General features: G+C 27.2%; 6 protein-coding genes across 12 annotated transcripts in view; 5 read left to right on the top strand and 1 right to left on the bottom strand.

Annotated features, from left to right (window-relative positions):
- Nucleotides 1–23,722, bottom strand: part of LOC120359144 — a 325,906-nt gene that overhangs the window by 260,212 nt on the left and 41,972 nt on the right. The gene's annotated exons all lie outside the window — the stretch shown is intronic.
- Nucleotides 1–23,722, top strand: part of LOC105195935 (mannosyl-oligosaccharide 1,2-alpha-mannosidase IA) — a 693,708-nt gene that overhangs the window by 637,832 nt on the left and 32,154 nt on the right. The gene's annotated exons all lie outside the window — the stretch shown is intronic.
- LOC120359118 (odorant receptor 13a-like) lies at nucleotides 930–5,148 on the top strand. 2 transcript variants are annotated; one of them, XM_039455526.1, is made up of 9 exons: nucleotides 930–1,672; nucleotides 1,977–2,096; nucleotides 2,614–2,731; nucleotides 2,805–3,069; nucleotides 3,157–3,279; nucleotides 3,482–3,572; nucleotides 3,840–3,982; nucleotides 4,436–4,568; nucleotides 4,647–5,148. In XM_039455526.1, exons 2-9 carry the CDS (start codon nucleotides 1,980–1,982, stop codon nucleotides 4,695–4,697), a joined length of 1,041 nt encoding a protein of 346 aa, XP_039311460.1. In that variant the 5' UTR covers nucleotides 930–1,672; nucleotides 1,977–1,979; the 3' UTR covers nucleotides 4,698–5,148. The 2 variants fall into 2 exon arrangements, with proteins under 2 accessions (XP_039311460.1, XP_039311457.1); XM_039455523.1 differs by having other exon boundaries at nucleotides 931–1,672; nucleotides 1,775–2,096.
- Nucleotides 5,903–12,123, top strand: LOC120359086. 2 transcript variants are annotated; one of them, XM_039455398.1, is made up of 9 exons: nucleotides 5,903–6,341; nucleotides 8,909–9,028; nucleotides 9,549–9,666; nucleotides 9,744–10,008; nucleotides 10,096–10,212; nucleotides 10,420–10,510; nucleotides 10,815–10,957; nucleotides 11,411–11,543; nucleotides 11,622–12,123. In XM_039455398.1, the coding sequence occupies exons 2-9, from the start codon at nucleotides 8,912–8,914 to the stop codon at nucleotides 11,670–11,672; spliced, it is 1,035 nt and encodes a 344-aa protein (XP_039311332.1). In that variant the 5' UTR covers nucleotides 5,903–6,341; nucleotides 8,909–8,911; the 3' UTR covers nucleotides 11,673–12,123. The 2 variants fall into 2 exon arrangements, with proteins under 2 accessions (XP_039311332.1, XP_039311330.1); XM_039455396.1 differs by having other exon boundaries at nucleotides 5,903–6,725.
- On the top strand, nucleotides 12,570–18,319 carry LOC105204292. Its single transcript, XM_026132257.2, has 9 exons — nucleotides 12,570–13,698; nucleotides 15,137–15,256; nucleotides 15,788–15,905; nucleotides 15,983–16,247; nucleotides 16,335–16,451; nucleotides 16,654–16,744; nucleotides 17,009–17,151; nucleotides 17,610–17,742; nucleotides 17,821–18,319. The coding sequence occupies exons 1-9, from the start codon at nucleotides 13,534–13,536 to the stop codon at nucleotides 17,869–17,871; spliced, it is 1,203 nt and encodes a 400-aa protein (XP_025988042.2). The 5' UTR covers nucleotides 12,570–13,533; the 3' UTR covers nucleotides 17,872–18,319.
- On the top strand, nucleotides 18,462–23,477 carry LOC105195936. 3 transcript variants are annotated; one of them, XM_039455366.1, is made up of 9 exons: nucleotides 18,462–19,502; nucleotides 20,965–21,084; nucleotides 21,265–21,382; nucleotides 21,460–21,724; nucleotides 21,822–21,944; nucleotides 22,173–22,263; nucleotides 22,444–22,586; nucleotides 22,820–22,952; nucleotides 23,033–23,477. In XM_039455366.1, the coding sequence occupies exons 2-9, from the start codon at nucleotides 21,046–21,048 to the stop codon at nucleotides 23,081–23,083; spliced, it is 963 nt and encodes a 320-aa protein (XP_039311300.1). In that variant the 5' UTR covers nucleotides 18,462–19,502; nucleotides 20,965–21,045; the 3' UTR covers nucleotides 23,084–23,477. The 3 variants fall into 3 exon arrangements, with proteins under 3 accessions (XP_039311300.1, XP_039311298.1, XP_039311293.1); XM_039455359.1 differs by lacking the exon at nucleotides 18,462–19,502 and adding an exon at nucleotides 19,694–19,908; XM_039455364.1 differs by lacking the exons at nucleotides 18,462–19,502; nucleotides 22,444–22,586 and adding an exon at nucleotides 19,680–19,908.

Here is a 23,722-nt window from a genome sequence, read left to right as displayed (position 1 = left end):
GAATAAATTTATAGCACTCATAAAGCGATCTTCAAAATATTCGCCAAGCAAGTTTCGTCACAAACAGTAATTTTCGATAATTATATTCGCACAACAATGTTTCTTAACTTCGAATGGTGTTAACACATTATTCCTGTACGCACATTGTAAAGAAAACACTGTAATATCCCGCGTCTCAAACAGAAATGAAGAGAAGTCGAAAACACGCGATAGCGACGTTACAACTGCGCCTGCGCCGATCGAACGTAAACGAGAAATATGAAATGTACATATACGAAGAAAAAAAATTAATCGCTTTATTACGTAAGTAATAACGTATAACTTTATACACTATAGATACCAACCTGTCACATACGCACCATAACCATAGTTTGCATGATTATAGTAAGCTGTAAGTATTTATTCGTAATTTTTTGCACAAGTTCAATATTTTATTTAAATGTAACTAGTAAATTATAGTTACAATCAAACATGCCAAAGTTAGAAAGTAACTCGTAGAAAGAAATACGGCACAAACGCGATATGACCTTTGTTCCGAGTTGGCAAAATTGTCCGCTAAACAGTTACTATACAATTAATCGAATTTTGTTACTATGTATCGGTTTATGGCCGTTTCAAAAATCTATTTTCAAATATATTATAATAACAATTGTAACTATAATATTTACATTGGGCTTAGAGTTACAGGTATTGTAAATTTTTTTTTCTCTCTCAAATTTTATTCATATACGTATAGATTTTTTTATATACAGATTAATGAAACAACGCTAAAAAACTGAAAAAAAATTAAGACATAGTTTTAATTTAAAGATTATTCCATTTTTGTTACATGCATAAAATTTTAACAAGAAATAATAAATTTGTTTGTACTTAAACAAAAATTTATTTTAGAAATTTTTAATATTTTTTATAAACTACATTGTTTTATAATAAAAATCAAAAATTATTTTCTTAAGTTAAATAACATTTTGTTATTATTAACTTCCATCAATAACGAAATGTATTATTTTAACATAAAACATTTGGTCAGAAAATTAAATATATTTGATCAATTATTTCTGCAGTTGAATAGATTTTGAAGAAAGCTGTTTTTATATTAACATATATTACTAGTAAATAATGAATTAAATTAAAATTATACTTAATATAGTTGTGTGCATAAATTTAAAGATTTTATATCAAAATGAAACACTTGTAATAATAAGATGTAAAATAAATTGCGATGTCACTGTTGAGTTTTCATTAAACAGAGCCCGCAGCTCATATTAGTTTTATTTTTGAACTGACCTCAAATAATTTTAAAATAAAAATTACTAGTAAAAGTGTATAAACCATTTTTCACATATTCTTACTAATACAACTCATTAGCTGCATTCCGGAATTTACTGCGAGTACTGAAAATTTGTAGTTCACGTCATATATACTACAGATTTTCAATACAAGTGAATAACGGATCCCCTTATCATATATGTCGCACAAAATTATTTTGTTTTCTGTTTGGTTGCTATTTTCTTTTAATAAAAAAATATATATACGACGATAGTAAATTTTATCGGGATTTATTCAAAAACGGGCGAAGACTAAACGATAGAACGAAACACATAAAACCTTTCTGGGCAAGTTTAGCAGATGCTGAATAAGTTACGTACACACCGCAAAAAGGGACGCGCAGGTACATACAATTCTTCAAGTTATTAGTGCGCAAACTTGATTGTACGAACTTATTTGCAGATCTAACATTTTTTGAATTAAATTGTTAACTTCATTATTTTAGTGAAATTATAATAACAATATATTAAGTAAGAGTACGGGCGATAGAGAAATGATTGAAAAATAACAAATTCAATATTTGTTATATAAATTAATACAGTTTAACACCACGAATTTAACCCGAATTTAACCACGAATATAATTTAGCCCGGAGAATTATTGATGAGAGTAAGGTGAAATATGTTGAATAGTAAATATACTTTTAGCTAATGACATTCGTCACTACAGAGTACAATATGGATATTCTTCTACGTGTACTCCCGTACGTCCTCCCATGGCTAGCCCATACGTTAAAATATAATGCTCTCTGCCTAAACATAAAAGGGGTAAGAGCATATCAAACATTTACATAGAAAATAGGAAAAGATAATTATTAGAGGTGTACAAATCTAGCATTTGTGAAATCAAATTAAATCAAATCTTTGATTCAAATACGAATCGAATTTGAATTAATTAAACTTTAAATTAAATTTACAAAAACGACTTTCTCTATGTACAAAAAAATTTTTATTTGTTTATAGACAGATTTAGAAATAATGGAAAAGTTTTGAAAACAATTAGACACGAAAATTGTTATACGCTGACTAGATCCACTAAAGATATATATAAAACAATTAAAATAAATGATCGAAATTGAATTATTGTATATGTTTCGAAATTATTGAATTGTTTGACTTTGAACTTTTCAGTTAAAAAATTAAATATGCAATGATTCAATTTCTTTTCGATTCCAATTTCAACTATTTACACATCTCTCATAATTATCAATTTTTAATAATCAATTTTATTTAAGACGTTTTTGGAAAAAAGTAAAAAAAAAAACTTATTATCTTATGAACACAGTTGAGAAGTCTTATGGAACGAATGCTTTGTGATTGGAATGAATTAATCAACGTGCAAGAAATTGAAATAATAAAAAAATACGCGGATATTGCAAGATTTATTACATTGCTAACGACATGTAAGCAATATCTTAATTCCTTTTTGTCTTAGATTCGACTACTGTGATTCAGACTTTAATCATTCAATTATAGTGTTCGTCTATGGAAGTATTTTTGTTTTTATTTTGATACAGTTGCTACCACATATTTTTCTGATCATTACATCCAGTAAAAATGACACCAATTTAAGACAACTTCCGGTCCTTATAGAATGTTTTCTGGATCAGCAGAAATATTATTTTCTACTTTTACTGATATTATCTTTTGCCGCAATATGTTGTTTTACTACGGTGATAGCTACAGAAACACTTATTATGGCATATGTACATCATGCATGTGGTTTATTTGAAATAGCCAGGTAAAGCAAAGTTATTTGCTTTAAGAAATGGATTAATTGATTGTAATACCATTTGCAAATATATTACAGTTACGTTATCAATTTCAGTTGTCGCATAGAACAAGCTTTTCTTGAAAATAGGATAAAAGGTATTACATCTGTAACGCAAAGAAATTTGATAATATGTCAAGGAATAATCAACGGATTTGAAATGTATAACAGAGCAGTCGAGTTCGTACTATGTTACAGTTTATTGTATATATGTTGTAAAAATTATCTTTAAATCCTTTAATTTCCCAACAAGTTTATATAAATTACTAAATTTTAAGAAGCCATATAAATCACTAGCATACATAATTAATACTAATTATTTATAATCAATTACGTGAATAAATTTTCTTCACGTAGCATTTAAGGTTTATTGCTATTTAAGGTTTATCGATATGGTACAAAAAAGTTATAAATGGGCATATTCATTATTAATGCCATTAGGGGTGCTATCGCTGAGCATTAATCTTTTTAACGTGAGTAATTATTAATAGTATACACACTTATTGATAATACGCATACGTGTACATTATATATACGTATTCATATAAATATTTATATACTTATGCACGTAGTATTGATGAAATATCTATGTCTAGACTGTATCCATAAATATATTTTTAACTATTTTTTCCTTTTAAAAGCAAATCAGTTTTTTATATGTCATAGTTTTCTCGATTGATAATATTTATTGAATATTGTCTCTTCCCTGCGGAAGAAAATTAATCATTTATATTTTACAGTTTTCTCGATTAGTAAACTCCAAAAACTATATCGAGATGATTATTAGTTTTATTTTCATTATCGGCCATTTCGGATATATGTTTTTTTGCAATTATTTAGGACAACAAGTGATCGATGAAAGCAGCAATGTTTTCCACAGATTGTGAGTAACATATACGCTAATATTTAACCTTTATTTCACCGATTATCAGAATAACTTACATCTACCAAAGGGTTACTTGAGTATCTCTATATTTTGTATGGAATTCTTAATATACTTATTTTGTGCTCATACGTATATATGCATATATATGTACCTTATGTACACGTATACATAGATGTCCTGGTTAGTTTTGAAAAATTTATTTAACTTAAATAAAATTGAAATGGATACCCGAGTATTTCTTCGAGAATAAGGTATACTAATAAAATTGATCACATGAATGAAAAAATTTTAAAGATTGTTTGTTATTTATAAATTCGTATTGTTTTACTTTTACTTGTTATACTAATATGAGGATGTTAAGTGCAAGTAAAACAAGCAGGTTATGCACTTAATTATTTAAGAATTAAAGAAAAATAAATACACCATAAAAGCTTCCAATTCTGATTTTAGATACAACGTGAAATGGTACGTAGCTCCGCTGAAAGCGCAAAAATTATTGCTGCTTGTAATGCAAAGAAGCATACGACATTGTACAATCGTCATGGACGGCTTGTTTATTACGTCATTTGAAGGAATTGCCACGGTAAAATTTTGGCACTACAAATAATACTTTACAGAAGATTTTCACTTTAGATTTCCTTATATAGAATTTTTATTTTAGCTGGGAAACACGTCATTTTCATACTTTGCGTTAATTTTTTCCCTCTATTGATTATTCGCATAAAAATCGAAATTTAGAAAGTTGCCACGATGAAAATAGTTCTAGCATACCTACACAACCATATAAAAATATACAGTGAACATTTTGGTTGTGGAACGTTGCAAATAAAAGACAAATAATACTAGCAGAATGCCAAAACTAGGGCCTACCATTGCATCTCTTATAGAATCTCCAATGTGAACCAAATCTGAAGAATATATTCCGCAATAAATCAGTAACAACAAAACAGAACTAATAATATGTAACAATGTGACAATTTGGCCAATCCTAAACAGATCTATTTATCGCAACAACGCTTAGATTGGTACCAAATGTAAATTAGATGTGTTATCAGTAGAAATGCGGATAGATTAGTATCAAAACAAATCTGTTTCTAGAAGAAATAGCAGATAAATATCAAATTCTTGTATTAATATGAAATTAAAAATTTTACTGTCAAAAAGTGGCTTTTATATAATTTTTAACCTAATTTTGAATACACGCCTTTAAAGCAGTCACTAAAACATGTGAAAATCACAAATAAAAAATCACGTTACTGAACCTTTTATTCAAAAGAGTATGCAACATTAATAATTAAGTTGTGTACTTCTAAAATAAAAAAAATATGTTATTGTTTTATTAGATCATGCATTTTTATAAAAAATTAATCCTTGAAAATAAGAATCCACTCTTGATTATATGATAATACTGTTAAATATTATAATATAATCAAGTAAATAAACGTAGTTAAAAATTTCAAACAATATGACTGTATGTACACTTTTTTCCGGACGCGTTTGGACTTATTTTCATGTCATTTTCAAGAGTATAACATACATAAGTAATATTTGTTAGAAAAGGGCGAAATTGTGGCTGTTCTTGATCATAAATTTATGAATGAATTTGTACATTCAATTCATATTAGTTAGCCAGATGGGTCAAGAACATATTAGTATATAATATGTTAATTTTAAGAATGCTATTATAGTGTACAAAATCACAGACAGTACAGACACCACTCACCAAGAATTCACCGATAGTCTGGTACTTTCACAGTACAATTCATCAAAAAATAAAATTGTATAATAAAAATCATTGAGATAAACAACATATGGATTAAAACAACAAAATAAAAATATTATTACTACTGACCAAATTTCTGATATAAAGTATGTATATTTTTCTTTTGGCACAATTTAATGTTAATAAATTAATTTAATAGAATCACAAAACCATATAAACATTTATAACTGCACATTTATCACATAAACAGTTTTAAATGTATTCACGTTTTAATGCAACAAATATACTGTTGTTATGACAACATACTAATTTAGGTTTTAATACAATTTAGAATAAATTTATAGCACTCATAAAGCGATCTTCAAAATATTCGCCAAGCAAGTTTCGTCACAAACAGTAATTTTCGATAATTATATTCGCACAACAATGTTTCTTAACTTCGAATGGTGTTAACACATTATTCCTGTACGCACATTGTAAAGAAAACACTGTAATATCCCGCGTCTCAAACAGAAATGAAGAGAAGTCGAAAACACGCGATAGCGACGTTACAACTGCGCCTGCGCCGATCGAACGTAAAAGAGAAATATGAAATGTACATATACGAAGAAAAAAAATTAATCGCTTTATTACGTAAGTAATAACGTATAACGTTATACACTATAGATACCAACCTGTCACATACGCACCATAACCATAGTTTGCATGATTATAGTAAGCTGTAAGTATTTATTCGTAATTTTTTGCAGTATTTCAATATTTTATTTAAATGTAACTAGTAAATTATAGTTACAATCAAACATGCCAAAGTTAGAAAGTAACTCGTAGAAAGAAATACGGCACAAACGCGATATGACCTTTGTTCCGAGTTGGCAAAATTGTCCGCTAAACAGTTACTATACAATTAATCGAATTTTGTTACTATGTATCGGTTTATGGCCGTTTCAAAAATCTATTTTCAAACATATTATAATAACAATTGTAACTATAATATTTACATTGGGCTTAGTGTTACAGGTATTGTAAATTTTTTTTTCTCTCTTAAATTTTATTCATATACGTATAGATTTTTTAATATACAGATTAATGAAACAAAGTACGCTAAAAAACTAAAAAAAAATTAAGACAGTCTTAATTTAAAAAGTATTCCATTTTTGTTACATACATAAAATTTTAACAAGAAATAATAAATTTGTTAGTATTTAAATAAAAATTTATTTTATAAATTTTCAATATTTTTTACAAACTACATTGTTTTATACTAAAAATCAAAAATTATTTTCTTAAGTTAAATAACATTTTGTTATTATTAACTTCCATCAATAACGAAATGTATTATTTTAACATAAAGCATGTGGTTAGAAAATTAAATACATTTAATCAATTATTTCTGCAGATAATTGATATCAAAGAAAGCTGCTTTTATATTAACATATATTACTAGTAAATAATGAATTAAATTAAAATTATACTTAGAGGAGAAGAGGGTAATATGACACCCATTTTCATTTTATTGAATCATTTTGTTTATAATTAATATTTTCTATTAAAACTTGAACGATTACATTCGTCAAAATATTATTTGACAGATTCTAGGCTCAAAGTAATGAGATATTTATTATTTAGGACGTGATTTATAAAAATCTAATGCTCTGCATAATCGGTGGCAGAAAAAAAGTGGTTGTAATATGGCTATCTATAAGAATAATTTAAGAAAGTTAGTTTAATTTAGAAGAAACACAGTATCTTGTTACAAAATTATGTATTTTTAATTTTCCATTGTTTAGAATTTTCCTAATATAGAATTTTCTTGCGTTCAGTAACTTTAAAAATACCATTAGAAATTTAGTTAGAAATGTCATTTTATCCCTGTTTAACATTAAACAACAAGCATAAAATAATGTTTTTAATGTTTCTAAACACCGCTCTCTAGAATGACGAGCGATTTATTGAAGAAATATTTCAATATAAAAATTTTGCTTAAAAAGTCATATTAATGAAATTCCATGTTATTGTTTTAACTTTGTATAACTCAAAATGTGTATAGCTGAATAAAAAGATAAATAATAAAAAAAACACTCAAGTGTATGTACATTCGTGTGATAATACACTCAAGTTTAAAAATAATGAGAAAGTATGAGTAATTAGAGGTTAAAGGTGAACCTTGAAAAAGTTTAGAAGTGCTCAAAAGTAAAAATGCCTTATAACAATTGTCACTTATTATGTATTGTCATATTAATATCACTAAAAAACGGCGGGCTACTAAATGAATAACTCCATAAGCAATTGTTAGAATACGTCATCTAATAACGGAGATAATAGGGGTAACCATATTGTCGACAGTAGCCATAATACCCTCTTCTCCTCTAATATATTTGTGTGCATAAATTTAAAGATTTTATATCAAATTGAAACACTTGTAATAATAAGATGTAAAATAAATTGCCTTGTCACTGTTGCGTTTTCATTAAACAGAGCCCGCAGCTCATATTAGTTTTATTTTCGACCTCAATTAATTTTAAAATAAAAATTACTAGTAAAAGTACCTATACCATTTTTCACATATTATTACTGACACAACTCTTTAGCTACGTTCCGGACTTCACTGCGAGTATTGAAAATTTATAGTTCACGTTACATATACTACAAATTTTCAATTCATTTTACAAGTGAATAGCGGATCCCCTTACCATATATGTCGCACAAAATTATTTTGGTTTCTGTTTGGTTCCTATTTTTTTAAATAAAAGAATATATATACAGCGGCGATAGTAAATTTTATCGGGATTTGTTTAAAAACGGGCGAAGAATAAATGATAGAACGAAACACATAAAACTTTTCTAGGCAAGTTTAGCAGATGCTAAATAAGTTACGTACACACCACAAAAATGAACACGCAGATACATACAATTTTCCAAGTTATTAGTGCGCAAACTTGATTGTACGAACTTATTTGCAGATCTAACATTTTTTTAATTTATATGTTAACTTCATTATTTTAATGAAATTAACAATATATTAAGTAAGAGTACGGGCGGTACAGAAATGATTGAAAAATAACAAATTAAATATTTGTTATATAAATTAATACAATTTAACACTACGAATTTAACCCGAATTTAACCACGAATATAATTTTGCCCGGAGAATTATTGATGACATCAAGATGAAATATGTTGAATAGTAAATATACTTTCAGCTAATGACATTCGTCACTACAGAGTACAATATGGATATTCTTCTACGTGTACTACCTTACGTCCTCCCATGGCTAGCCTATATGTTAAAATATAATACTCTCTGCCTAAACATAAAAAGGGTAAGAGCATATCAAACATTTACATAGAAAATAGGAAAAGATAATTATTAGAAGTGTACAAATCTAGCATTTGTCAAATAAAATTAAATCAAATCTTTGATTCAAATACAAACCGAATTTGAATTAAACTTTAAAATTAATTTACAAAAACGACTTTCTACCGTGTACAAAAAAATTTTGATTTGTTTATAGAGAGAATTAAAAATAACGGAAAAGTTTTAAAAATCGATAATTAGACACGAGAATTGTTATACGCTGATTAGTTCCACTAAAGATATAAGTACAACAATTAAAATAAATGATCGAAATTGAATTATTGTATATGATTTGAAATTATTGAATTGTTCGACTTTGAACTTTTCAATTAAAAAATTAAATATGCAATGATTCAATTTCTTTTCGATTCTAATTTCAACTATTTACACATCTCTCATAATTATCAATTATTAATAATCAATTTTATTTAAGACGTTTTCGGGAAAAATTAAGAAAAAAATAACTTATTATTTTATGAACACAGTTGAAAAGCCTTTTGCAACGAATGTTTTGTGATTGGAATGAATTAACCAACGTGCAAGAAATTGAAATAATAAAAAAATACGCGGATATTGCAAGATTTATTACATTGCTAACGACATGTAAGCAATATTTTAAGTAATTCCTTTCTGTCTTAGATTCGACTACTGTGATTCAGACTTTAATCATTCAATTATAGTGTTCGTCTATGGAAGTACTTTTGTTTTCATTTTGATACAGTTGCTACCACATATTTTTCTGATCATTACATCCAGTAAAAATGACACCAATTTAAGACAACTTCCGGTCCTTATAGAATGTTTTCTGGATCAGCAGAAATATTATTTTCTACTTTTACTGATATTATCTCTTGCCGCAATATGTTGTTTTACTACGGTGATAGCTACAGAAACACTTATTATGGCATATGCACATCATGCATGTGGCTTATTTGAAATAGCCAGGTAAAGCAAAGTTATTTGCTTTAAGAAATGAATTAATTGATTTTAATACCATTTGCAAATATATTACAGTTACGTTATCAATTTCAGTTGTCGGATAGAACAAGCTTTTCTCGAAAATAAAGGTATTGCATCTGTAACGCAAAGAAATTCGATAATATGTCAAGGAATAATCAACGGATTTGTAATGTATAAAAAAGGAGTCGAGTTCGTACTCTGATATGTTACAGTTTATTGTATATATATGTAGTAAAACTTATCTTTAAATCTTCTAATTTCCTAACAAGTTTATATAAATTACTAAATTTTAAGAAGCCATATATCACTAGCTTACATAATTAATACCAATTATTTATAATCATTTACGTGAATAAATTTTCTTTACGTAGTATTTAAGATTTATTGCTATTTAAGGTTTATTGATATGGTACAAAAAAGTTATAAATGGGCATATTCATTACTAATGCCATTAGGGGTGCTATCGCTGAGCGTTAATCTTTTTAATGTAAGTAATTATTAATAGTATAATTGATATCGCATACATATACATCACATATATGTATTCATATATATATATATATATATATATATATATATATATATATATATATATATATTTATATATTTATGCACGTACTATCTATTGATGTAATATCTATATCTCCACTGTATCCATAAATACATTTTTAATTATTTTTTCCCTTTAAAAGCAAATCAATTTTTTATATGCCATAGTTTTCTCGATTGATAATATTTATTGAATATTGTCTCTTCCCAACGGAAGAACATTAATCATTTATATGTTACAGTTTTCTCGATTATTAAACTCCAAAAACTATATCGAGATGATTATTAGTTTTATTTTCATTAACGGCCATATTGGCTATATGTTTTTTTGCAATTATTTAGGACAACAAGTGATCGATGAAAGCAGCAATGTTTTTCACAGATTGTGAGTAACATATACGCTAATCTTTAACCTTTATTTCATTGAATATCCGAACAACTTACATCTACCAAAGGGTTATTTGCGTATCTTTATATTTTGTATGGAAATCTTAATATACTTATTTTGTGCTCATACGTACATATACATATATATACTTTATGTACACGTATACATAGATGTCCTGGTTAGTTTTGAAAAATTTATTTAACTTAAATAAAACTGAAATGGATACCCGAATATTTCTTCGAGAATAAGATATACTAATAAAATTGATCACATGAATGAAAAAATTTTAAAGATTGTTTGTTATTTATAAATTTGTATTGTTTTACTTTTACTTGTTATACTAATATGAGGATGTTAAGTGCAAGTAAAACAATCAGGTTATGCACTCAATTATTTAAGAATTAAAGAAAAATAAAGATACACCATCAAAGCTTCCAATTCTGATTTTAGATACAACGTGAAATGGTACGTAGCTCCGTTGAAAGCGCAAAAATTATTGCTGCTTGTAATGCAAAGAAGCATACGACATTGTACAATCGTCATGGACGGCTTGTTTATTACGTCATTCGAAGGATTTGCCACGGTAAAATTCTGGCACTACAAATGATACTTTACAGACGATTTTCACTTTAGATTTCCATATATAGAATTTTTATTTTAGCTTGGAAACACGTCATTTTCATACTTTGCGTTAATTTTTTCCCTCTATTAATTATTCGCATAAAAATCGAAATTTAGAAAGTTGCCACGATGAAGATAGTTCTAGCATACCTGCACAACCATATAAAAATATAGTGAACACTTTGGTTGTGGAACGTTGCAAATAGAAAACAAATAATATTAGCAGAATGCCAAAACTAGGGCCTACCACTGCATTTCTTACATAATCTCCAATGTGAACCAAATCTGAAGAATATATTCCGCAATAAATCAGTAACAACAAAACAGATCTAATAATATGTAGCAGTGTGACAGTCTGTCCAATCCTGAACAGATCTATTTATCGCAAAACAACACTTAGATTGGTACCAAATGTAAATTAGATCTGTTATCAGTAGAAATGCGGATAGATTAGTATCAAAACAAATCTGTTTCCAGAAGAAATAACAGATAAATATCAAATTTTTGTATTAATATGGAATTAAAAATTTTACTGTCAAAAAGTGGATTTTATATAATTTTTAACCCAATTTTGAATACACGCCTTTAAAACAATCACTAAAACATGTAAAAAGCACAAATGAAAAATCACATTACTGAATCTTTTATTTAAAAAGGTACGCAACATTAATAATTAAGTTGTGTACTTTTAAAATAAGAAAAAAATATGTTATTGTTTTATTAGATCATGCATTTTATCAAAATTAATCCTTGAAAATAAGAATTCACTCATGATTATATGATAATACTGTTAAATATTATAATATATACAAGTAAATAAACGTAGTTAAAAATTTCAAACAATATGACTGTATTCAATTTTTTCCTTTCTTCCTTTTTTGTTTGGACTTACTTTCATGTCATTTTCAAGAGTATGATATACATAAGTAATATTTGTTAGAGGAGTGAGAAATTGTGGCAACCCTAGATCATTAATTTATGAATGAAATTGTACACTCAATTCATATTGGTTAGCCAGATAGGTCAAGACCATATTATTATATAATATGTTAAATTTAAAAATGCTATTATTGTACAAAATCACAGACAGTACAGACACCACTCACCAAGGATTCACCGATACTCTGGTACTCTCACAGTACAATTCATCAAAAAATAAAATCTATAATCAAAATCGTTGAGATAAACAACGTATGGATTAAAGCAACAAGAAAAAATTATTACTCTCCAAATTTCTGATATAAAGTATGTATATTTTTCTTCCGGCCCAATTTAATGTTAATAAATTGGTTTAATAGAAAGACGAAACCATATAAACATATATAACTGCAGATTTATCACATAGAGAGTTTTAAATGTCTTCACGTTATAATGCAACAAATATACTGTCGTTACGACAACATACTAATTTAGGATTTTAATGCAATTTAAAATAAATTCCTAACACTCATAACGCGATCTTCAGAATATTCGCGAAGCAAATTTCGTCACAAACAGTAATTTTCGATAATTATATTCGCACAGCAATGTTTCTTAGCTTCGAATGGTGTTAACACATTATTTCTGTACGCACATTGTAAAGAAAACACCGTAATGTCTCGCGTCTCAAACAGAAATGAAGAGATGTCGAAAACATGCGAAAGCGACGTTACAACTGCGCTTGCGCCGATCGAACGTAAAAGAGAAATATGAAATGTACATATACGAAGAAAAAAAATTAATCACTTTATTACGTAAGTAATAACGTATAACGTTATACACTATAGATACCAACCTATCACATACGCACCATAACCATAGTTTGCATGATTAAAGTAAGCTGTAAGTACTTATTCGTAATTTTTTGCACAAATTCAGTATTTTATTTAAATATAACTAGTAAATTATAGTTACAATCAAACATGCCAAAGTTAGAAAGTAACTCGTAGAAAGTAATACGGCACAAACACGATATGACATTTGTTCCGAGTTGGCAAAATTGTCCGCTAAACAGTTACTATACAATCAATCGAATTTTGTTACTATGTATCGGTTTATGGCCGTTTCAAAAATCTATTTTCAAACATATTATAATAACAATTGTAACTATAATATGTACATTGGGCTTAGTGTTACAGGTATTGTAAATTTTTTCTTTTTCTCTCTCAAATTTTATTCATATACGTATAGATTTTTTAATATACAGATTAATGAAACAAAGTACGCTAAAAAACTAAAAAAAAATTAAGACGTAGTCTTAATTTAAAAAGTATTCCATTTTTGTTACATGCATAAAATTTTAACAAGAAATAATAAATTTGTTAGTATTTAAACAAAAATTTATTTTATAAATTTTCAATATTTTTTTACAAACTACATTGTTTTATACTAAAAATCAAAAATTATTTTCTTAAGTTAAATAACATTTTGTTATTATTAACTTCCATGAATAACAAAATGTTTTATTTTAACATAAAACATGTGGTTAAAAAATTAAATACATTTATGCCTATTTCCACCAACGCAGATTAACTTTGATCTCAGTTTAACTTACTTTTTATCTTTCTTTAGTTCTAAGAATTGAAAAAAGATAAGGAGTAAGTTAAACTAAGATCAAAGTTAATTTACATTGGTGAAAATGGACATTATCAATCATTTCTCCAGTTAAATTGATTTCAAAGGAAGCTGCTTTTATATTAATATATATTACTAATAAATAATGAATTAAATTTAAATTATATTTTATATTGTTGTGTGCATAAATTTAAAGATTTTTTATCAAATTAAAACATTTGTAAAAAAAAGATGCAAAATAAATTGCGTTGTCACTGTTGAGTTCTCATTAAACGGAGCCCGCAACTCCTATTAGTTTTATTAGTTTTATTTTTGAACTGACCTCAATTAATTTTAAAATTGAAATTACTAGTAAAAGTGCCTATATCATTTTTCACGTATTTTTATTGATACAACTTCTTAACTGCGTTCCGGAATTCACTGCGAGTACTAAAAATCTATAGTTCACGTCACGTACACTACAGATTTTCAATATTACAAGTGAATGACTGATCCTCTTATCATATATGTTGCACTAAATTATTTTGGTTTCTGTTTGGTTGCTATTTTTTTTAATAAAAAAATATATATACAGCAGCGATAGTAAATTTTATTCAAAAACGGACGAAGACTAAACGATAGAACGAAACTCATAAAACGTTTCTGGGCTCGCTTAACAGATACTGAATAAGTCACGTACACACCGCAAAAAGGACGCGCATGGGACATACAACTTTCCAAGTTATTAGTGCGCAAACTTGATTGTACGAACTTATTTGCAGATTAATACATTTTTTTAATTAAGTTGTTAACTTCATTATTTTAGTGAAATAAATAATATATTCAGTAAGAGTACGGGCGTTACAGAAATGATTGAAAAATAACAAATTAAATATTTGTTATATAAATTAATACAATTTAACACCACAAATTTAACCCTAATTTAACCACGAATATAATTTAACCCGGAGATTTATTGATGAAAGTAAGCTGAAATAATTTGAATAGTAAATATACTTTCAGCTAATGACATTCGTCACTACAGAGTACAATATGGCTCTTCTTCTACGTGTACTCACGTACGCCCTCCCATGGCTAGCCGATATATTAAAATATAATGCTCTTTGCCTAAACATAAAAGGGGTAAAAGCATATCAAACATTTACATAGAAAATAGGAAAAGATAATTATTAGAGGTGTACAAATCAAGCATTCGTGAAATCAATTCGAATCGAATCTTTGTGGCTTATTTTGATTCAAATACGAATCGAATTTGAATTAATTAAATTTTAAATTAAATTTACAAAAACGACTTTCTCTATGTACAAAAAAATTTTTATTTGTTTATAGACAGATTTAGAAATAATGGAAAAGTTTTGAAAATCAATTAGACACGAAAATTGTTATACGCTGATTAGATCCACTAAAGATATATATAAAACAATTAAAATAAATGATTGAAATTGAATTATTGTATATGATTCGAAATTATTGAATTGTTCGACTTTGAACTTTACAGATTAAAAATTAAATACGCAATGACTCAATTTCTTTTCGATAACAATTTCAACTATTTACACATCTCTCATAATTATCAATTTTTAATAATCAACTTTATTTAAGACGTTTTTGGAAAAAGGTAAAAAAAAATAACTTATTATTTTATGAACACAGTTGAAAAGCCTTTTGGAACGAATGCTTTGTGATTGGAATGAATTAACCAACGTGCAAGAAATTGAAATAATAAAAAAATACGCAGATATTGCAAGATTTATTACATTGCTAACGACATGTAAGCAATATCTTAAGTAATTCCTTTCTGTCTTAGATTCGATTACTGTGATTCAGACTTTAATCATTCAATTATAGTGTTCGTCTATGGAAGTATTTTTGTTTTTATTTTGATACAGTTGCTACCACATATTTTTCTGACCATTACATCTAGTAAAAATGACACCAATTTACGACAACTTCCGGTCCTTATAGAATGTTTTCTGGATCAGCAGAAATATTATTTTCTACATTTACTTCTATTTTCTTTTGTCGCAATATGTTGTTTTACTACTGTGATAGCTACAGAAACACTTATTATGGCATATGCACATCATGCATGTGGCTTATTTGAAATAGCCAGGTAAAGCAAAGTTATTTGCTTTAACAAATGAATTAATTGATTTTAATACCATTTGCAAATATATTACAGTTACGTTATCAATTTCAGTTGTCGCATAGAACAAGCTTTTCTCGAAAATAAAGGTATTGCATCTGTAACGCAAAGAAATTCGATAATATGTCAAGGAATAATCAACGGATTTGAAATGTATAACAGAGCAGTCGAGTTCGTACTATGTTACAGTTTATTGTATATATGTTGTAAAATTTATCTTTAAATCCTTTAATTTCCCAACAAGTTTATATAAATTACTAAATTTTAAGAAGCCATATAAATCACTAGCATACATAATTAATACTAATTATTTATAATCAATTACGTGAATAAATTTTCTTTACGTAGCATTTAAGGTTTATTGCTATTTAAGGTTTATCGATATGGTACAAAAAAGTTATAAATGGGCATATTCATTACTAATGCCATTAGGGGTGCTATCGCTGAGCGTTAATCTTTTTAACGTGAGTAATTATTAACAGTATACACACTTATTGATATCGCATACGTGTACATCATGCATACGTATTCATATAACTATTTATAGATTTATGCACGTAGTATCAATTGATGTAATATCTATATTTATACTGTATCCATAAATACATTTTTTACTATTCTTTCCCATTAAAATTAGTTTTTTATATGCCATAGTTTCCCCGATTAATAATATTAATTGAATATTGTCTTTTTCCGCCGGAAGCAAATTAATCATTTATATGCTACAGTTTTCTCAATTACTAAAGTCCAAAAACTATATCGAGCTGATTATTAGTTTTATACATATTGTTGCCATTCTTGGGTATATGTTCTTTTGCAACTATTTAGGACAGCAAGTAATCGATCATAGCAGCAATGTTTTCCACAGATTGTGAGTAACATATACGCTAATCTTTAACCTTTGTTTCATCGAATATCCAAACAACTTTCATCTACCAAAGAGTTATTTGAGTATCTTTATATTTGATATGGAATTTTTAATATACCTATATTTATGCTCATACGTACATATACATATATATATCTTATGTACACATATACATAGATGTTCTGGTTAGTTTTGAAAAATTTATTTAACTTAAATAAAACTAAAATGGATACTCGAGTATTTCTTCGGGAATAAGGTAGACTAATAAAATTGATCACATGAATGAAAAAATTCTCAAAAATTGTTTGTTATTTATAAATTTGTATTGTTTTACTTTTACTTGTTATACTTATATGAGGATATTAAATGCAAGTAATACAAGCAGGTTATGCACTCAATTATTTAAGAATTAAAGAAAAATAAAGATACACCATTATCAAAGCTTCCAATTCTGATTTTAGATACAACGTGAAATGGTACGTAGCTCCGTTGAAAGCGCAAAAATTATTGCTGCTTGTAATGCAAAGAAGCATACGACATTGTACAATCGTCATGGACGGCTTGTTTATTACGTCATTCGAAGGATTTGCTTCGGTAAAATTTTGGCACTACAAATAATACTTTACAGAAGATTTTCACTTTAGATTTCCTTATATAGAATTTTTATTTTAGCTTGGAAACACGTCATTTTCATACTTTGCGTTGATTTTTTCCCTCTATTGATTATTCGCATAAAAATCGAAATTTAGAAAGTTGCCACGATGGAAATAGTTCTAGCATACCTACACAACCATATAAAAATATAGTGAACACTTTGGTTGTGGAACGTTGCAAATAGAAAACAAATAATATTAGCAGAATGCCAAAACTAGGGCCTACCACTGCATCTCTTACATAATCTTCAATGTGAACCAAATCTGAAGAATATATTCCGCAATAAATCAGTAACAACAAAACAGATCTAATAATATGTAGCAATGTGACAATCTGTCCAATCCTGAACAGATCTATTTAACGCAAAACGCTCAGATTAATACCAAATGTAGATTAAATCTGTCATCAGTAGATATGCCGATAGATTAGTATCAAACCAAATCTGTTTCCAGAAGAAATAACAGATAAATATCAAATTCTTGTATTAATATGGAATTAAAAATTTTACTGTCAAAAAGTGTATTTTATATAATTTTTAACCCAATTTTGAATACATGCCTTTAAAACAGTCACTAAAACAAGTAAAAATCACAAATAAAAGATCACATTACTGAACTTTTTATTAAAGAAAGTACGCATTAATAATTCAGTTGTATATTTCTAAAATAATAAAAAAATATGTTTTTGTTTTATTAGATCATGCATTTTTATAAAAAATTAATCCTTGAAAATAAGAATCCACTCTTGATTATACTGTTAAATATTATAATATAATCAAGTAAATAAACGTAGTTAAAAATTTCAAACAATATGACTGTATGTACACTTTTTTCCGGACGCGTTTGGACTTACTTTCATGTCATTTTCAAGAATATGACATACATAAATAATATTTGTTAGAGGAGTGAGAAATTGTGGCAGCCCTAGATCATTAATTTATGAATTAAATTGTACACTCAATTCATATTGGTTAGCCAGATGGGTCAAGAACATATTATTATATAATATGTTAAATTTAAAAATGCTGTTAGTGTACAAAGTCACAGACAGTACGAACACCACTCACCAAGGATTCGCCGATAGTCTGGTACTCTCACAGTATAATTCATCAAAAAATAAAATTGTATAATCAAAATCATTGAGATAAACAACATATGGATTAAAGCAACAAAATAAAAATATTATTACTACTGATCAAATTTCTGATATAAAGTATGTATATTTTTCTTTTGGCACAATTTAATGTTAATAAATTAATTTAATAGAAGCACAAAACCATATAAACATATATAACTGCACATTTATCACATAAACAGTTTTAAATGTATTCATGTTATAATGCAACAAATATACTGTCGTTATGACAACATACTAATTTAAGATTTTAATGCAATTTAAAATAAATTCCTAACACTCATAACGCGATCTTCAGAATATTCGCGAAGCAAGTTTCGTCACAAACAGTAATTTTCGATAATTATATTCGCACAGCAATGTTTCTTAGCTTCGAATGGTGTTAACACATTATTCCTGTACGCACATTGTAAAGAAAACACCGTAATGTCTCGCGTCTCAAACAGAAATGAAGAGATGTCGAAAACACGCGAAAGCGACGTTACAACTGCGCTTGCGCCGATCGAACGTAAAAGAGAAATATGAAATGTACATATACGAAGAAAAAAAATTAATCGCTTTATTACGTAAGTAATAACGTATAACGTTATACACTATAGATACCAACCTGTCACATACGCACCATAACCATAGTTTGCATGATTAAAGGAAGCTGTAAGTACTTATTCGTAATTTTTTGCACAAATTCAGTATTTTATTTAAATATAACTTATAGTTACAATCTTTATATTAAATAAATTATAGTTACAATCAAACATGCCAAAGTTAGAAAGTAACTCGTAGAAAGTAATACGGCACAAACGCGATATGACATTTGTTCCGAGTTGGCAAAATTGTCCGCTAAACAGTTACTATACAATCAATCGAATTTTGTTACTATGTATCGGTTTATGGCCGTTTCAAAAATCTATTTCCAAACATGTCGCAATAGCACTTGTAACTATAATACTTGCATTCAGCGTAATATTTCAGGTATGAAAAAGCAATTCCGTTTTTATTATAAACATTAAATTTTAACAATAAATTTTAATAAATTTGGTAATATTTAACAAAAATTTCTTATTTTTGTATATGTTGAATAACTTTTTAGAAACTACTGTTAAATATTGGAAAGTAAAAAATTAATTATTTGATTTAAGGAACATTTTGTTATTTTTATCTTGCATGTATGAAGTTTATTATTAAATAAATTAATACATAAAGAACATGTGATTAAGGAAATAGCTACATCTAATCAATTCATTTCTGTAGTTAGAAATTGATTAGTGTCAAAGAATGCTTTCATATTAATATATCTCTAGTAAATAATGAATTAAATTTAAATCAAAGGTATAGTTGTGTGCGTAAGTTCGTAAGATTTTTTATTAAATTAAAACACTCGTAAGAATAATTTACAAAGTATGTTGCGTTGTCACAATTTTCGTCAAGCAAAGTCCGCAGTTCTCATTTGTTTCTTTTTCGACCTGACTTCGATCAATCATTAAAATTGAAGTTACTACCAAAAGCGTCTGTATCATTGTTCACATCTATTCATACCGTCAGGATTCTGTTATATGTAATAAAATTGTTATAGTTTCTGCTTGGCATGGCTGTTTTTTTTTATTTATCAAAAAAAACATAAAGTGGCAAAAGTGAATTTTGTTGTGATTTATCTACAAATGCATCAAGACGAAATGACTGAACAAAACTCTCAAAACTTTTCTGTGCTCACTTAACAGATGCTGAATAAATCACACATATATCGCGGAAAGGGGAGCACACATACAATTTTTCAAGTTATTGGTGCGCAAACTTTGTAGTACGAACTTATTAACAGATCTAATATTTTTTGAATTAAATTGTTAATTTCATTATTTTAGTTGAATTAAGAATATATTAAGTACACATACGGGCAATACAGAAATGATTGAAAAATAACAAATTAAGTACAATTTAATATAACGAATTTAATAATATAATTTAGCCAGAAGAATTATCGATGACGGTAAGGTGAAAGTTGAAATAATTTGAATATAAATATACTTTTAGCTAACAACATTCATCACTACAAAGTACAATATAGATATTCTTTTACGTGTCCTCACGTACACTATCCCATGGCTAGCCTACATGTTAAAATATAATGCTCAGTGCTTGAATATAAAACGAGTAAGAGTATTCAATATTAAATACTTATTAAAAATTAGAAAAATATAATTATTAGAGATTCAAAATAAAATTAATTCGAACTATTTGAACAACTCTAATAATTATCAATTAATAATTATCAATTTTATTTGAGACATTTTCAAGGAAAAATAATAAATAATTATTATTTTATAAACATAGATACGAAGCATTATGGAACGAGTGCTTTATGATTGGAAAGAATTAAGCAACGCGCAAGAAATTGAAATAATTAAGGAATATGCAGATATTGGAAGATTTATTACATTGCTAACGACTTGTAAGCAATATCTTAAATAATTCTTTTGTGCTACAAACTCGATTACTGCGATTCATACTGTAATCGTTCAATTACAGTGACCATCTATATAGGTGTTTTTAGCTTCATTGTGATACAGTTTTTACCAAACATTCTTCAGGCAATAATATCCAGTAAAAATAACACCGATTCACGACAACTTCCAATCCTTATAGAATGTTTTATAGATCAGCAGAAATATTTTTTTCTACTTTTACTGGCAATATTTTTTTGCGTGGCATGTGGTTTAACTACAGTGGCAGCTACCGAAACACTTGTTATGTCATATGTACATCATGCATGTGGCTTATTTGAAATAGCCAGGTAAAGCAAAGTTATTTGTTTTAAGAAATGAATTAATTGATTTTAATATCATTTATACATACAAATATACATATTGTAATTACGTTATCAATTTTAGCTACCGCATAGAACGAGCTTTGTTCAAAGATACGGCAAAAGATATTACATCTTCTACGCAAAGAAGTTCGATAATATGTCAAGGGATAATCAATGGATTTACTATGTACAAACGAGCAATCGAGTTCGTAATTATTATGTGCATGATTACTGTTTATAATATTTATTTATTTGAAGATAAATTTAATAAAATTTATCTTTGAATCTCCTAATTTTCTAACAAGTTTATCTGGATTAAAAAATTTTATGCAAGAAACCGTATAAATCACATACAAAATTATCAATAATTATTTATAGTCATTTACGTGAATTTATTTTTTCTACGCGTATTTAAAGTTTATTGTTATTTAAGGTTTATCGATATGATACAGATAACTTATAAGTGGGCGTATTCAATACTATTGCCATTAGGGGTACTATCGTTAAGCGTTAATCTTTTTACTGTGAGTAATTATTCATATACACTTATTGATATCGCATACATGGTATACATATATACACATATATTTATACATTTACGCACGTAGTATCTATCGATATATATAATATTTGTACTACATACGTTAATATATTTTTAACCATTTTTTCCCTGCAAAAACAAATTAGTTATTTATGTGCCATAGTTTTCTCGATTGGTAATATCCAAGGAATATTACAATATGTGTATTAGTTTTATGTTCATTTTTGGCCATTTTGGCTACATGTTATTTACCAACTATTTAGGACAAAAAATAATCGATCATAGCAGCAATGTTTTTCACAGATTGTGAGTAACGTAAACATTAACTTTTAATTGATTATGTGATTACGATTCCAAAAAATGTTTTATTACTGATATATCTGTGTTGTTTTACTTATATTTATATGAGAATATTAAGTGCATGTAAAACGAACGGGTTATATCACGCATTTCTTTCAGAATCAAAATAGAATAACAATAGAACATTATTAAAGCTTGTAGTTCTGGTTTTCTAATAATAACTTTTTTAATAATTTTAGATACAACGTACAATGGTACGTAGCTCCGTTAAAAGCACAAAAATTATTACTGCTTTTAATGCAAAGAAGCATACGAAATTGTACAATTGTCGTTGATGGCTTATTCATTTCATCGTTCGAGGGATTTGCCACGGTAAAATTTCGACACACTTGAAATAATTCTTTATAGACAAGTTTCACCTTAGGTTTCTTATAACAGAATTTATATTTTAGCTTGCAAGCACATCCATTTCATACTTTGCGGTGATTTTTTCCCTCTTTTGATTAACCGCACAAAAATCGAAGTTTACAATTCCACGATGCAAATAGTTCTGGCATGCTTACACAACCACAGAGATATAATAATAATATAATAATACAAATGCAATTAATTTGATAAATTGTCTTAATTATTATATAAAAAAATGAATTATAAATACACAAGGTTAAGTTACCGATATCACTCTTTAACTCTTTTTGTTCTTCTTCTTAAAATATGATAGAGAATTATCATTTAGTTTTGTTATTATACTTACAATAATATTAGGAATATAAGTTTCTCTATTGTTAGAAAAAAAAATTACTAACGCAATCGCTTCATACAGAAATAAGAAAGTAAAGATGACTTCGGCAGTAGAATACGAATGTAAAGCGCTTGCCTAAAAAAAAAAAAAAAAAATGAAGCAAACTGCATATGTTATCATCCTTATTATGTCTTATTGCCGCGAGAATGGATTATTTATGTACAATTTACTGAACTACTTTCTTCTATTGTTCTATAGCATATAATGATAAAATTGTCTCTTTTGTAATATTATAACAGCAGCTATACTATTCTTTTAGCAAAATTTACATTTTACTATTATTATCTATAGTTTGCAGCATTTTCTAGAAAAAAAAATATCGGATAATATCTATAGATAC

Source organism: Solenopsis invicta, chromosome 1 (assembly GCF_016802725.1).
Source record: "Solenopsis invicta isolate M01_SB chromosome 1, UNIL_Sinv_3.0, whole genome shotgun sequence".
Lineage (NCBI taxonomy): Eukaryota > Metazoa > Arthropoda > Insecta > Hymenoptera > Formicidae > Solenopsis > Solenopsis invicta.
Note: the sequence above shows the minus strand (reverse complement) of the source record. Positions and strands in the feature narration are given on the sequence as shown.